General features: G+C 40.3%; 1 protein-coding gene across 1 annotated transcript in view; it reads right to left on the reverse strand.

The window, feature by feature from the left end:
• POLA1 (DNA polymerase alpha 1, catalytic subunit) overlaps window positions 1-15,963 on the reverse strand; it is a 183,811-nt gene that overhangs the window by 144,528 nt on the left and 23,320 nt on the right. The window contains exons 13-20 of the mRNA XM_083439328.1: window positions 8,847-8,921; window positions 7,425-7,563; window positions 6,155-6,309; window positions 5,543-5,627; window positions 4,705-4,766; window positions 3,469-3,558; window positions 1,928-2,044; window positions 551-726 (exon numbers count right to left, since the gene is read on the reverse strand). Coding sequence (XP_083295454.1) covers window positions 551-726; window positions 1,928-2,044; window positions 3,469-3,558; window positions 4,705-4,766; window positions 5,543-5,627; window positions 6,155-6,309; window positions 7,425-7,563; window positions 8,847-8,921 — 899 coding nt within the window. The remainder of the gene's footprint in view (window positions 1-550; window positions 727-1,927; window positions 2,045-3,468; window positions 3,559-4,704; window positions 4,767-5,542; window positions 5,628-6,154; window positions 6,310-7,424; window positions 7,564-8,846; window positions 8,922-15,963) is intronic.

The following is a 15,963-nucleotide window of genomic DNA, read 5'->3' on the forward strand; positions in this document are numbered from 1 at the left end:
CTGGACTGCTGTTAGTCACTAGTCAATACTTGTATCATTGCATCTACTGTTGTTTTTATTTTATTGATGATGTTTTACCTCAAGCATTTTATTCATATTGGTTTCATAGTTGTATGAAAACTGCTGTGGGGTTATAGATGATGGACTCCTAGCCAATAAATGATCTGTAGTTCCCAGGGCAGTGTTTAATTCCCTGTCTCTATTCTATAAGTGAATAAATTCCACCACTGTTTTAGCTAGGCCACTAACCTAGATGGCTTTAAAAGAGGATTAGAAAAATACATGGAGCAGAGGGTTATCAATGACCACCAGCCATTAAAGCTATGCTCTGCCTCCACAGCTGGGAGGCAATAATTATCCTGAATACCAGTTGTTGGAAACCACAGGAGAGAGTGCTCTTGGGCTTATATCCTACTTATGTGTTTCCAACAGGCAATCTGCTTGGCCACTGTGAGAAAAGGATGCTGGACAAGATGAACTGATCTAGCAGGCTCTGATGTTCTTATTGCTAATGGGATTGCTATAACAAGAAATGTATTTAGCAGCATACCTGTACATATTTCGTAACTCTTCAGATGGAATCGCCACTCTTTCCATTTTCAAAATTTGACCCACAAGCTCTGACAAATGGTAACTTTTGCAACGAATCAGCTCCTTTGCTGAAATTTCTACATCACAAATCATTCGGCCACAAGTTGCATTCTTTTCAGCAAATCCACTACGACCCTTAATTACCATGAAAGAAAAATACATCTTCAGATTCTGTATCATTGCTATATTTCTGTTGTGGACTAATTATAACACAGTTTTTACATCACACAGAAGTTGCTTCTCTCTTGTGTGCAGATGCACCTCAACAACCTTGTAATGGTTGCAAAGGACTTTAATCGTCGCAAACACGAGAGAAAAGCTCGTCCAATGAGGGGACTTACAACTAACAAATTCATAGTTCTGACTTTATAGGTCTCTGCTTCATTAACACAAGAGAATATTTTTTTTTCCCTATCCAAGCCACACCAGTGTTGGCTCTTTACCTATCTTATTTTGAATGAGAACTTTTTCTGTTCTTAAAAAAAAGTTCAAGAATGCCAGGGCATCATCAAGACCAGGGCGTAAATCAGGGCATAAATCAAAAATCACAAAGTAACAGGATAAAGGAAAACAGAAGGCTTTCATTCAATAGGGTGCCACAAGTCAAAAAACATTTTCCATATTGTGAAAACAAAACACACTGGGGAAATAGATGACACTTGTTAAATAGAGATATATATTCCTTATAATGTGTGTGGGACAGCACAACTGCGCGTGTATACATGTATAAGAATATGCACACACTGTTGGCACATATACCACTGAACAGTGTCAATGCCACAAGAATTTGGTTTTGCCAAGATTAATGGTATAGTGCAATCATCATGCAGATGCATTAAAATACCTAAACAATAACTACAGAAAAAAGCGAGCTGGTTAGTTTCTTTACCAGCACAGTACTAGAGTATGTTGTAGCAATGTGAAAGGGGGGGGGTAGTCTGAGTAAAATCCTTTGTGAGTAGATAACAATTAACTATGCCACATGTAGAGAGCTTTATACAGCAGAACTAGAAAACCTTAACTATTCTCAAAGGAATGATTTGCCAGTCAAGCCAACATACATTTTCCCCACAATTCACCATACACAAAAGCACCTCTGTTAGTCATTAATCTGTCAATAACTCCATCTAGCTGAGACAAGTAAACTAAATTTGCTTAGCTTTGTCTTATGGCTGAAATATGACTCTTAACAACATTACCAAAATCTAAATTGGAATGTTGTCATGATACATGACTATAGTCAAAACAATCAAGCAAGACATTCAAAGTACAGCAACTAAAATAATTCGTTTTTAATCACATTCAATACAGCAATGCAACATAAGCAACATTTTACCCCAAGCTTTGGCATGTTTGATCTCCTCAGTCGACCTATCTTAGACCAATGTGGAACTTTGCAGAAGTTAATTCTCTGGAGAAGAAGTTCCAGATCAAACCCATAAATATTGTGTCCCTTAAAAAGAAAGAAAAGGAAACAAAAACAAGCAGTTATACAGTATATACCTACTCTTGTGTATTCAGCTTAAAACAACAGAGATGGCATGGGTCCATACTATTTGAAGTCCTTCCTCTGATGTATCACATTATCACATTATTAATGCTCATGTGAATGAAGCAACACAAAAGACATTCACATGTCACCAACTCCACTCTCACTAGGTCTGTCCTCAACTCCACTACATATCATTCCTAGGTTTCTGCTACACAGGTCCTGCCTACTCTGTCCTTTTCCTTCAGACATAGCATCATCATCAAGACCCTCGTACCTACGGGACCGCCTCTCCTGGTATGCCCCACAGAGGAACTTACGGTCTTCAAATAAAAACATCCTGAAGATCCCAGTCCACAGAGCGAGGTTAGGCTGGCCTCGACCAGAGCCAGGGCTTTCTCAGCTGCGGCTCCAATCTGGTGGAACACTCTGTCACAAGAGACTAGGGCCCTGCGGGACTTGACATCTTTCCACAGGGCCTGCAAGACAGAGTTGTTCCACCAGGCCTTTGGCCTGACTCCCTCCTCTGGCAATCTTCACAGAACTTTAGCTTAATGGTTGCCATCAATTTGATTTTAATTAATTTTTATAATGAAATGTTTTTAGAATGTTGCGCTATTTTATTGTTGTTAGCCGCCCTGAGCCCAGCTTCGGTTGGGGAGGGCGGGATATAAATAAAAATTATTATTATTATTATTATTATTATTATTATTATTATTATTATTATCACTCTCTGCCTCTTACTTTCTATCATTCAGAGGTGAGCAACATGCGGTGCCCTGAGGCGTCTTGAAAGTGTACAATTTCTCCCAATTATCTGAGATAAAATTAATAGGCTGCCCTAGGGGAAGGGGAAGGGAGGGAGGGAGAAAACACAGTAAAGTTAGAAAGAAATTACTTCCAACTGCTTCCCACATTTAGTAGCTGTATTGGTCTATATACTTATTTGAAAGTAACCAAACTGCGCTCTACCTCTAAATAGCCCTGAACCAGATTAGGAACTGAGGTAGCTACGGGGGAAACTGAAGCAAGACAGTCAATATTCCAGATTACTCTGGCTCTATCCACCACCAACACAGAGCTCCCAGCAGATAACCCTCAAAAGACCACAACTCTTAACTAACTAACTAACTAACTAACTAACTAACGTTGCCTAGTCTTCCTTTCATTTCTGAAAATCTCTTCTCATTTGGTCAAAACAGTGCCATTTGCCAATACCCCATCTAAAAATCTTTCCCAGCCACCCCACTGGAGTCCTCCATTGCTGTAAGTCTCCATTAGTAACACATTATGTTAAAATATTAATCAACATTCCATCACCTTAAAGTAACGTAGCAAAAAAGTAATGTGTAAAAGGATCTCAGAAGCAGATATAAAAAGCCACTTACGACAATAACATCTGGATCAATTTTATGAACCTTTGCCAGAAAAAATCCCAGTAGTGTCCTCTCTGTTGTGGCAATCTCTATTTTAGCATTCTAAATAAACACAAAATTTAAATAATCCAAATGTTCAAAAAATTAAAAGTTTTGCACATCAATCCTATGCTTAATTATGCATGTTTAAATGAAACCAAGAACATTTAAGCACAAATAACAAAGTTTTAGAATTGTTATTATTCTTTAAACTTATTGGAAATCTTTATATACTATACAAAGGTTATACAGAAACCCTTCCCGGCCCACTACAATAGAAAAGGACAGCTAAATTAGTGAGAAGCTGATAGCATTTTTTTCCTACACATTTTCCTTAATCCATTATGATGCAATTTGGAGGCAAATTGTTTTTACTGTTTAAATTGTTCTTAAAATTGTATTTTTAAATGGCTTTAACCTACCCTAGGAGCTTGCGGTGAACGGTCAGTAAGACATGAAATAAATAATAATATTATTATTTCATAAAGACCCAATTCATAACATCTCTGAGTTTAAGCTGAAATATGCTCCAATTCTGCAAGGACCCTTGTGGATGTAATTCCTAAGCATTTCTGATCACTGGTTTGATTATAACATATTCTATGCCTGCTTTATTTTACTTTACATTATGCATTGTGTCTCAGTTGTGAGAGTTTGCAATATTGGATGCTGTATCTGCACCAAGTATGGAAAATTTTAATTAATAAAGTATATTTTTTTTAAAAAAATAAGCTGAAATATGCACAACACTTGTATCTCAAAGCTTTGTCCTCATAATAACTTATTCCTCCTCAGTCAGCCATGATTTAAATATTTCTGTGTTAATTAACCAAAATTTCTTGTTACATCTGTATGAAACTTTAGTATGAAACTAAAGTTATCAAGTTTGGAATAACCTAGAATTTTAATGCAATTTCAAATCATGGCTACAGATTCTGTTTGTTCCCAACTTGGTAGCCATACTTTTCCACTTGGGTCGTCACCGAAGATTATGATTAACCCAGGATATGTTCAATCATAGATACTGGGGAAGGAAAATATGGTGCAAAGTCAAGGAGATCAGGCACAAAGCTCATACATATCTTGGCTAGCCAAGATAAGATTACTTCCAAACCAGGCCAAAGTGCATGAAAGTTTGTGCATGTTCAAAGCTTTTCCAAAGATGGAGACTACAGAACGCAAACCAATATACAAGAAACACAAAGTTACCTTCTTCTTAACTACTTCTTTGAAGTCATATGGAAAAATGCAATCATTTGGTTTGGAAATAACTGCAAAGGAAACAACCAGGTCAATGAGAAATATACAATATGGAGCTTAGCTAAATGGCTTTATGTGCTGTAAGTGCTTTGGCTAGAACAATATTTATCATGAAAACAATGTATGGCTTGCAACAAATGTTGTTAAAATATACAGAAGCTTTCCATAGGGCAGGGAAATTAGGACAGACACCATTTTGAAAAACAAAAATTGTTTTCAAACCTTGATGACTACAATGCTACTTAATTTAGTTGTCTTCCTAGATTTCTGTGACATGTGGAAATGTAGAAATGCTCTCATATCAAACTACAGTCGTACCTTGGTTGTTGAACGCCTTGGCACTCGTCCATTTTGGCACCCAAATGCCGCAAACCCAGAAGTGAGTGTTCCGGTTTGTGAACTTTTTGGGAAGCTGAATGTCTGACACAGCTTCCAATTGAGTACAGGAAGCGCCTGCAGCCAATCGGAAGCCGCGCCTTGGTTGTCAAACGGACTTCTGGAACGGATTCCATTCACCAACCAAGGTACAACTGTAAAACTCTTCACTGCAGAATGACATTGGAACATAGGAGACTGCCTCATGCGAAGTTAGACAATTGATCCAACTAGTTCAATATTGCCTGCACTGACTGACAGTGGCTTTCCAAGGTTGAAGCAATGTTCTGCCAAATCACATGTTCTGCCAAGTCACATGTTCTGCCAAGTCACATTCAAGCTTTCATTTGGGCTGTCAATGTGGTAAATGGGAGAAAATAATTAAACACAAAGAGGTTCTACTTATACTTACCGCTGAAGTGAGTTTGAAAGGGAGGTACGGGTGGTGCTTTGTCCACACAAAATTTGTGATGCACTAAAGATGTAATAGCCATAATCTGCACAGACAAAAGTTTAAAAAGAGAATGAAAATGACACTAATGAAGTTAGTTAACCTTTTTAAACAAGGTCTCATCCATATGTTAAATTAAGCACATATTTAGTAAGCGGTTTAGCAAATCAAACCGTATGTCTCTGTTTAGTACTTGACTAGTTTTAATAGGGCTATAATCTCTTTCTTGTCTGATAAACACATGAACAACTCATACTAATGAAAAGATGCAACAAACTCTTACATCAGCAGTTTGTCAATAGTCTGGACCACATGTCACATTATTATTGTAAAACTACGGATGGGGGGGGGACAGTATAAGAACAAATTTTGGGGCATTTACAGTTCTGGCATGATCTCCAGGTCTTATGCTGCAAGCAGGTTGGGGCAAATCACTCCACATTCTGAAGTCCACTAGCAGAAGTATGCTTCCAGATCCATAGGATTTGAAATCAACAGCACATATAGCTAGAGAAGCCTTAGTTAGTTTAATTGTGGAGTTTCCCCCTGTACATAATAAAGTTCATGACTCACCTCATTCTGATGACTCTTTGTGTTCTGAACTGTCTTCATACTGAGAGACATGATCACAAGAGGCGGTGGAGGGAGATCTTTCACCACATTCACCAAGTCAGGCTTCTGGGCCACTAATTCTACCTTACACCAACTGACTGGCTGGTTCAAAAGCTCTGAGGTAACACAGAACATGCACATAAGTATACCCAATATTTAAACAATAATTACACTTACAACTTTTTCTCAACAAATTGAACATTTCAACACTAAGATTAAGCATGGCATAATACAGTGGTACCTCGGGTTACATAAGCTTCAGGTTACATACGCTTCAGGTTACAGACTCCGCTAACCGAGAAATAATACCTCGGGTTAAGAACTTTGCTTCAGGATGAGAACAGAAATTGTGCAGCGGCGGCGCAGCAGCAGCAGGAGGCCCCATTAGCTAAAGTGGTGTTTCAGGTTAAGAACGGACCTCCAGAATGAATTAAGTACTTAACCCAAGGTACCACTGTACAGTTATAACAAATATTTTTCATTCTACATTTCCCCTAGGTTTTGGTCTTACTACCTGAAATGAAACACACTAACCAAAGCATGTTAAACCCAGAAGCAACCCTAATCCTAACCCTATTCTTCTTGCTACACGCATGCTTAGACTCTAAGCCAGATAACGTTTTGACTGATGGCACCATCTCCTTAAAAGCCTCATTGAGTTCAAAAGGATGTACTTCCCAGTAGAGGAATGCAGCCTTACCATCACTGAAATAAAACAGTTTATTTTAACCCTCCTCCCAGATGGCGGGGTGGGGACGTGAGAGTCCATCATTGCACATAGGCTCATGATAGTCCACGTAGCGCTAATTCATGATTAAGGATTATGTGAAAATCAGTCCATAGCAACTCAGTCACAACTTATTTTACTTGGACTAGGACCTGAGCCATTTTAAGGTGGCCGTACCTTTATATTAAGCTATCACATACACAACAGCTAAATTACGACAGAACAACAGGTTCCCGTTTGGGGAACACAAGTAGATTTAACCTAGTATAGATTTAACCAAGTCTAAAGTAGTAAGATTAAAAATAAAATTAGTTTTACAAGACGATGACTGCTTGAAGGAGCATTCTTCACTTTGAAAATTTACAAATTCTAAAAATTTTTTTTGGTAACATTTCCCTTTTCAAGTTGGCAACCATTAAACAAGCTAAGCACTGCTCTAAACTCCACTCCATTTGCGCATGCATACAAGGGATGCATAACATATTCTACATGAAATATTCATACGTGGGTCTTTTATTTCCAGCCAGCTTGGTCCTTTAATCTTCCTGCCCATCAAGAATAGTTCAAGACTAGAAGTGTTGGTTCCAAACACATGAGAAAATGTCTCTCCTTTCAGGTCTTGAGGAAGCCGACCGTATTCAGCCTGAGAATGGAAGCATTTCAACGAACCGTTACTATGTGTTGCAAGTCTTCCTAAATATCCTAACTTGTAAAAACAGATATGTAAAAGGTGTGAAGTGGGTAATGGTGAGGCTTCAAAGGAACAACTGGGAGTTTAAAATGGGCTTCTGTTTTTCGTTAGCTGGAGGAAGCCGCACTCTTTCCCACCCATCAGCTGATGAGCAGCAGTTGTTCACCTTGCTCATGGAAGCAGAAATGGTTCCCAATCAGTGGAAGGGCCTTCTCCCTCCCAGTGCTGCTCGTTGAGGTCACTTCATGCTGCTCCTTTCAACCTCCGATTTCAGAAGCTGAAGGAGGCAGCACAGGCGGCTTGTCAATAGTAAGCGCTAAGCAGGATTGCCCTCCCCATGCATCACCTGATGGAAGGGGAGAAAAATCCTGCTTAGTCTGGCTGTACAAGAGAGCTCCTTGCAGGGAACTCTTTCATACACCTGAACCTGCTCAGCTTGAGGCTCCACCAACCCTCTGAGGAAAACATGGCAGGCACATCAGAGGTTGCAGGAAGAAAAAGCTCCATTGCGTGTGGGAATGCCCACTTGTGCTACATTGAACCTCAGTCACAGAAATCGCCTAACCATCCTAGTTTCGGGACATTGTTTGTTGTTGTTTAGTCGTTTAGTCGTGTCCGACTCTTCGTGACCCCATGGACCAGAGCACGCCAGGCACTCCTGTCTTCCATTGCCTCCCACAGTTTGGTCAAACTCATGCTGGTAGCTTCGAGAACACTGTCCAACCATCTTGTCCTCTGTCGTCTCCTTCTCCTTGTGCCCTCCATCTTTCCCAACATCAAGGTCTTTCAGGACATAGTAGACATTAAATCAGGCTGCCTCCAGCACACAGGAGGAAGTACATTCTAGTGTTCACCAAGGGGAAATGATATATATGTATTAAACCACGGACTTTAAAAATGCTTTCAAATCAGTCCAAACATGCATTGCTTGAAGTACTGAGTTTTCAGAGCAACAGCAAGGCAAGCAATAAGCTTTGACCACCATGCCCACTGCTTCCTCAAAGCAGTTAACTAGAAAATCTGGCTCCTCTTTACTTACTATAGGAGTTTGGGAAATATTCATTGGCCAAAGGTAGCTCAAGTTGAGCAACAGTCACACCATTTTAAAAACTCAATTAAGCATCAGAGTTTAGGATTCATAATCTTTCTTTTAAAAAATCATGTGCACTGAAAAGATATGCAAACCTCAGTGTGAGTGTCACTTTCAGAGAGACAACATAGAACTATTTACTCACCGAGTATCTAACTTCTAAGTAGTCAGATTTTGCAGGAACATCTGGTATCTCAAAAGCATAATTCTTTTCTACTTTCTATGCAAAATACAAATTGAGATATTCATCAGGCACTGATGTACTGTAAAAGTGTTTTCTCATTAAAACCAAATTTACTTTTAACATCAAAATCTCAACTGCGACAACCACCATGTGAAAAACTTTCCCTGCTCCTAAAATATAACCTACCAATTGTCAAGTTGTAGAAATCATACAAATAGTTATTTAACTTAAATAAAACTCTGGATATTGTAGACGGTTAGAGTTTAAGTCACTTATCTATTCTCCTTCTAAAATAAACTCCCTAATATTTACAAAGGGATTCAGACATCTTATTACATTTGAATTGGCCCATTATCTCAGATAATAGATTGTTTCTTGCCCACATTGTATAATAAAAGAAGGCCTTCGGGGAATTGCCATATGTTCTATGTAAGCAACAGAACACAAATTGGTGGCTTATAAAGTACGCTCACAATGAAAAACTAAATATTATGGTGATCTCTCACCACGGATTTCATAGAGCTTCAATACATAAAAAGCATTGCAACTTCTTTGTGCCATAAAGCAAAGTAAGAGCCACTGGGCAATACAGGCGGCAACCATTTTGTGCAAAGGTTCCATTCCTGGCCCTCGCATGCACCAGGGGAGCATGCCTAAGGCTGTTCCACTCTCTTCCGGGTCCAAAAAGACCCACGCATCAATTAAAGGTAAAGGGACCCCTAACCATTAGGTCCAGTCGTGACCGACTCTGGGGTTGCGGCGCTCATCTCGCTTTATTGGCCGAGGGAGTCGGCGTACAGCTTCCGGGTTATGTGGCCAGCATGATGAAGCCGCTTCTGGCGAATCAGAGCAGCACACGGAAACGCCGTTTACCTTCCCGCCGGAGCAGTACCTATTTATCTACTTGCACTTTGACGTGCTTTCGAACTGCTAGGTTGGCAGGAGCAGGGACCGAGCAACGGGAGCTCACCCCGTGGTGGGGATTCGAACCGCCGACCTTCTGATCGGCAAGTCCTAGGCTGTGTGGTTTAACCCACAGCGCTACCCACGTCCCTCACGCATCAGTTGGACATGGGCAAAATAGTCACCACCTGTATACTCCTGATAACACAGTGGTAAGGAAAATAATTGTTTGCTTTTAAAAATATTTCAGTTTCCATTTTGAGAACACAAAAAATAGAGACAAATAATGCTTAAGGAAGAGAACACATTATGCAACACCAATTTTTGTGTGTGGGGCTAATTCATAATACAAAAACTGGACAAAATACATTAGCTAACACCTGCCTTTCCTATGCAGCTCAGAATCAGCAAGATTGAGCAGGCTTTTTCCTACTCCCACAAGTAGGGCTTCTGTTAAGACGACTTTCAAGTATTACATGCAACAAGCATCCCATTATAAAACAAACAATGGTTACTTGCAAAACAAACCCGTTTCAAACAACTGGTTAAGAAGTCGTCTTGTTTAAAGCAAGCTTAGTTTGTTTCAATCCAGAATTCCTGGCTCACAATCAGTAAGCTAAGATTCTTTGAAATGAAAGTACCGTATTTTTCGCCCTATAAGACGCACTTTTCCCCCTCCAAAAATGAAGCGGAAATCTGGGTGCGTCCTATGGGGCGAATGCAGGCTTTCGCTGAAGCGTGGAGAGCGAGAGCGGTCGGTGCGCACCGACCCCACTCGCTCTCCAGGCTTCAGGAAGACATCCGCAGCCTAGGCAGCCCTGCGGGAGGTCCCGCAGGGATGTCTAGGCTGCGGATAGCAGCCTGCTTCCCGGAGCGTCGGGCGCCCTGAAAGCAGAGCGCCCGGCGCTTGGGGAACACATCCGCACCCTAGGCAGACTTCCGGAGGCGGCGCGAAACCGTGATGGCGGACCTCTTCGAGCTCTGAAGAGGGGCACCGCAGAAAAGGGTTGTTTCGCTACGGCGCAGCGGCAACCCATCAAGAAAAACCACGGACAGAGAGAGTCCGTGGCCGTGGGACTCGGCGGGCACCTGGAGCGACCCCAAATTCGCGGAAGGGACCCCGTAAGGGGCTCCGGAGTGAAGGAGGGGGAGCGGTGCTGTGAGTTCATCGCTCTTTCTGCGGAGGCGAAGCCGCGCGGCTGTCACGGATGAGCGCTGACCTTTCTTCCAAAAAATACTACTCTGAAACAGCAAACCCGTGAGTAAGGACTTAAGATTTGTTACAATAACTTGAAGAAATTTGGCTGAAACCGGGAGACGAGAAAGAGGAAGTCCGTCTTCCGGCACTGCTTATAAGATCAAAGCAGACTGTTTAAAGAGCGGAAAGCGCTGTGAACAGGGAAGCTTTAAGGCTTTAAAGTGGGACTTTCGTGCACACTTGAAATTCTATTCTTAAAGGAAGAAAAAATACAGTTTAAATTGGACTTGGAGCGGTCCCCCATGGGGCGAGGGAAGACTCTAACCCCAAATCTTCGGGTGGCCGGGTGAAGTTGCTTGACTGCGGAACTGTTACAAACTTCCAGATACTTTTGTAACTGAAGTGCAACTTTTGGGCTTACTTAGTTTGAGTGGATACAATTGCAGGCACCTTGTTGGAACATTGTTAAACGTTTTAAAGTGCTCTGCAGGACTTTTTTCTTAGTGTTTTGGAACTAACTTGCTTTTAAAATTGTTTTTGAAAACGGAAACTTTAATGGCGGAAAAGTTACCTTCTTCTTACTAACTTTTGGTGGCACTCCCCCTAGAGGACATTGGATAACAAAGGCCTGGGAAAAGTTTTTTTGCTTACTTTCTTTCTCCAGACTGTTTATAAATTTGGACTTGTCTTTCCCATGGGATTACAACATCTGACCTTGAACATTGACTGATGAGTGGTACAGGAAAGACAAGAGCAGCCAAAGCTAAGGAAGCTAAGGAAAAAGAAAAAGCAAAAAAGCAGGCACAGCTTTTGCAAACAACTTTAACTCAGGGACGTAGACTATCAGTGCCTGCTGTGCTTGCAACACAAAAAGTAGAAAGTGAAAAGCCTGAAAAATCTGAAGAGGAAGATATGGCATCAGGAGGAGCAGAGGCAGCACTGAAACAAGTTTTGGAACAATTGTCAACATTAAATCAAAAAATTGATAACCAATCAACAAAAATTGACCAAGCTACATCCTCGATCCAGAAATTGACAGATCAGGTTTCCCAACACACCCAAGCAATTGAAAAATTGCAAGGAGCAACGGAAGAGAACCGTAAATTGGCAGGGGAAGCCGTTGAAATTGCAACATCAGCTAAAAAAGAGGTTGAGGAAGTTAAAGCAGAAGTCAAGCCTCTGCATAAACAGATAGGGGACCAACAAACCTATCTCTCTTTGGTGGAACTGAAAAACCGGGAGACTAATCTTAGGCTTAGGGCGGTCCCAGAAATCGAACAAGAAGATTTGATTGGATTTTTGACAACAGAATTTTCAAAGTTCTGGGGCTTAAAAGAAGAAAGTGATTTTAAAATAGTATCGGCTTTTCGACTGGGAAGATTGGTAAGAAAAGATAGATCTAGAGACTGTCTAATAGCTTTGAGATCAAGAGAGGAGAGAGACAAAATATTAGGCCTACACTTCAAAAACTCAATTGAGATACAAGAGAAAAGGGTGGAAATCTACCGAGATATTCCTAAACAGCTATTGGATCTGAGAGCCACCTATTCAGAATTGGCTAAGTTGTTGAGACTTAACTCAATCCCTTATAGGTGGGAGTTCCCACAAGGACTATCATTTACTTACAAACAGAAGAAGGTTAAAATAAGATTACCAGAGGATCTACAAAAGTTCCAGCACGACCACGGAGAAGATCTCCAAAAAGAAGCAGCAGCCCTTTGGCCTATACTTAAACCAGGACCCACTCTGCCAGCAGGCGGAGGGACGCCTAAACCCTCGGAATTAGAGGAAAAAGAAGATACACCGCTCTAGGTGTAACAGAATAGTTCAGGATGTCTCTGCAGCTACTCAGTTGGAATATAAATGGCGGAAATTCCCCGGAGAAAAGAAGGAAACTGTTTCATATATTGAAGAAAGAACAATTGGATATTATTTGTTTACAAGAAACCCATGTGACCAGGCTCCACAGGAAAGTTTTGGTCAACAAAAGACTAGGCCAAGAGTTTATTTCCTCAGACAAGGTAAAGAAAAGAGGAGTGGTGATTTATGCTAAGGAGAGCCTGATACCTAAATTTTTATTCAAAGATGAATATGGAAGAATTCTGGCAATTGAAATCCAGACCCAAGGAGAAAAAATATTGATACTAGGAATTTATGCTCCAAACGACGGGAAATCAGAATTTTTCAAGAAGCTGCATGAGACGCTGCTGGACTATCTGGACTATGCTAACATCATAATGATGGGAGACATGAATGGAGTGGTGTCTACACATATGGATAAGTCTTATAACCAAAATCTAACATCAGACGGCAGACTGCCTAAAACTTTTTTTGAAATGACTGACAATCTGGATTTGATTGATATATGGAGGACAAAGAACCCCCTAGGTAAAGAAGGAACTTTCTTCTCTGAGGCCCACCTGTCCTGGTCAAGGATCGACCAAATCTGGACCTCCAGGGGGCTGGCACCCAAGACTAAAAAGGTGGAAATCTGCCCAAAAACATGCTCCGACCACAACGCTCTGAAATTAGATCTCAGACTTACTCAAACCGGTTCCTTCAGATGGAGAATGAATGACACTCTTTTAAGAGATCAAGAGATTGTGAAAAAGGCCCAAAAAACATTAAAGGACTATTTTGAGATAAATTTGAATACTACAGTAGAAAAAAGAACGATCTGGGACGCAAGCAAAGCTGTCATGAGGGGGTTTCTGATACAACAGAATACAATTAAGAAGAAGCTCTGGAATGGAAAGAAAGATAAAATACTGGAGAAAATACATCAAGGAGAGAAAAAATTGAGAACTAAACCAAAGTCAAAGGATCTGTTGAGAGAAATTAAATTCCATCAAGCAGAATATTCAAAATTGATTAATCAGGAGATTGAATGGAAAATAAAACAGATGAAGCAAAGATCCTTTGAATCAGCAAATAAATGTGGAAAGCTGCTAGCTTGGCAGCTGAAAAAAAGACAAAAGTTGAATACAGTTACAAATCTAGAGATTGAAGGAAGAACGGTGCAGAAACCAGAGGAAATTAGGAAGTGCTTCCACAGATATTTTAAAGAACTTTATGTACAGGGGCCTCAGAAAGAATCAGAGATAGATCATTTTTTAAAGACAAATGGACTATCAAAAATAACTCAAGATAAAAGATCAATCTTGAACTCTACAATAACCACCCAGGAAATTGAAAGTGCCATTCAGAACATGCAACTAGGCAAATCTCCAGGCCCGGATGGGCTTACCTCCAAATACTACAAGACTTTGAAAGACTATTTAACACAACCCTTGTTGGAGGTATGCAACCAGATCATGGATGGGAAGAGGGCACCAGAAACGTGGAAAGAAGCGTTCATCACATTGATACCTAAGATAGAATCTGAAAAGACTCAACTCAAGAACTACCGCCCCATCTCACTCCTGAATGTGGATTACAAAATATTTGCAGACATTTTGGCAAGTAGACTTAAAAAAGTTTTAATTGAAGTAATTCACAAAGACCAAGCAGGCTTTCTCCCTGGTAGACATTTATATGAGAATACCAGAAACATCATCGATATTTTGGAACTTTTACAAACTAACAGGAACACAAGGGCGGTGTTAATTTTTGTTGATGCGGAGAAAGCATTTGACAATATATCTTGGATGTTCATGAAGAAAAACTTGGAAGGGATGGGAGTGGGGCGGGGGTTTGAAAATGGGTTACGAGCAATTTATTCAGAGCAAAAGGCCAAATTAATAGTGAACAATGTGGTGACGGAGGAGTTCAAAATTGAAAAAGGGACACGACAAGGGTGCCCTCTATCCCCTCTTTTATTCATTTCAGTCCTGGAGGTGCTATTGAACATGATAAGGGAGGACCGGCTGGTACAAGGGATAGAGGTCGGAGTGAAACAATATAAACTTAAAGCTTTTGCAGATGACCTAGTTTTGACATTGCAGGAGCCAGAATCCAGTACAAAAAGAGTTCTTGAACTTATATCTGAGTTTGGTCAGGTGGCGGGGTTTAAGTTGAACAAACAAAAAACCAAGGTTTTGACCAAGAATTTGACACTTACAGAAACAGAGGGGTTTCAGAGAGAAACAGAATTAAATGTGGTAAAGAAAGTGAAATACCTAGGGATCTATTTGTCTTCCAAAAATTTGAATTTATTTAAGGACAATTATGAAAAATGCTGGTTGGAAGTAAAGAAGGATTTAGAAATTTGGTCAAGATTGAAACTTTCCTTGTTGGGAAGGATTGCAGCAATTAAAATGAATGTATTGCCGAAAATGTTATTCTTGTTTCAAACCCTACAGATCGTGGACAGAGAGGAATGTTTTGGAAAATGGCAGAAGGATATATCTAAGTTTGTCTGGCAGGGCAAAAAGCCCCGAATAAAGTATAAAATATTAACTGATTCAAAAGAAAGAGGGGGGTTTGCCCTGCCGGATTTGAGGTTGTACTATGAAGCTGCAGCCTTCTGCTGGCTGAAAGATTGGTTTTTGCTAGAAAACACCGACGTCCTAGATCTGGAAGGTTTTGATAATGCATTTGGTTGGCATGCATATCTATGGTATGACAAGGTTAAAGTTCACAAATTGTTTAAAAGCCATATTGTCAGAAAAGCGATTTTTGCAGTCTGGATGAAATATAAAGACTTATTAGAGAGTAAAACACCGAGGTGGCTATCACCGGTGGAGGCCAAAGCTCGAAAAAGACCCAATATGGAGGCCTATTGGCCGAAATATTGGGAATTAATTGAAAAAATTGGAGACGGTTGGAAGTTGCAGAGCCAGGACAAATTAAAAAACAAGGTGCGAGATTGGTTACATTATGCTCAAATTCAAGAGGTTTTTAAAATGGATAAAAAGGTTGGTTTCCAGGAGGGGAAATCGAAACTAGAGACAGAATTGTTAGAACCAAAGACCAAGATTTTATCTAGAATGTATAACTTGCTGCTTATGTGGAACACACAGGATGAGACAGTTAAAT

The sequence above is a fragment of the Podarcis tiliguerta genome (genome assembly GCF_965153285.1).
Source record: "Podarcis tiliguerta genome assembly, chromosome: 4".
Taxonomy (NCBI): Eukaryota; Metazoa; Chordata; class Lepidosauria; order Squamata; family Lacertidae; genus Podarcis; species Podarcis tiliguerta.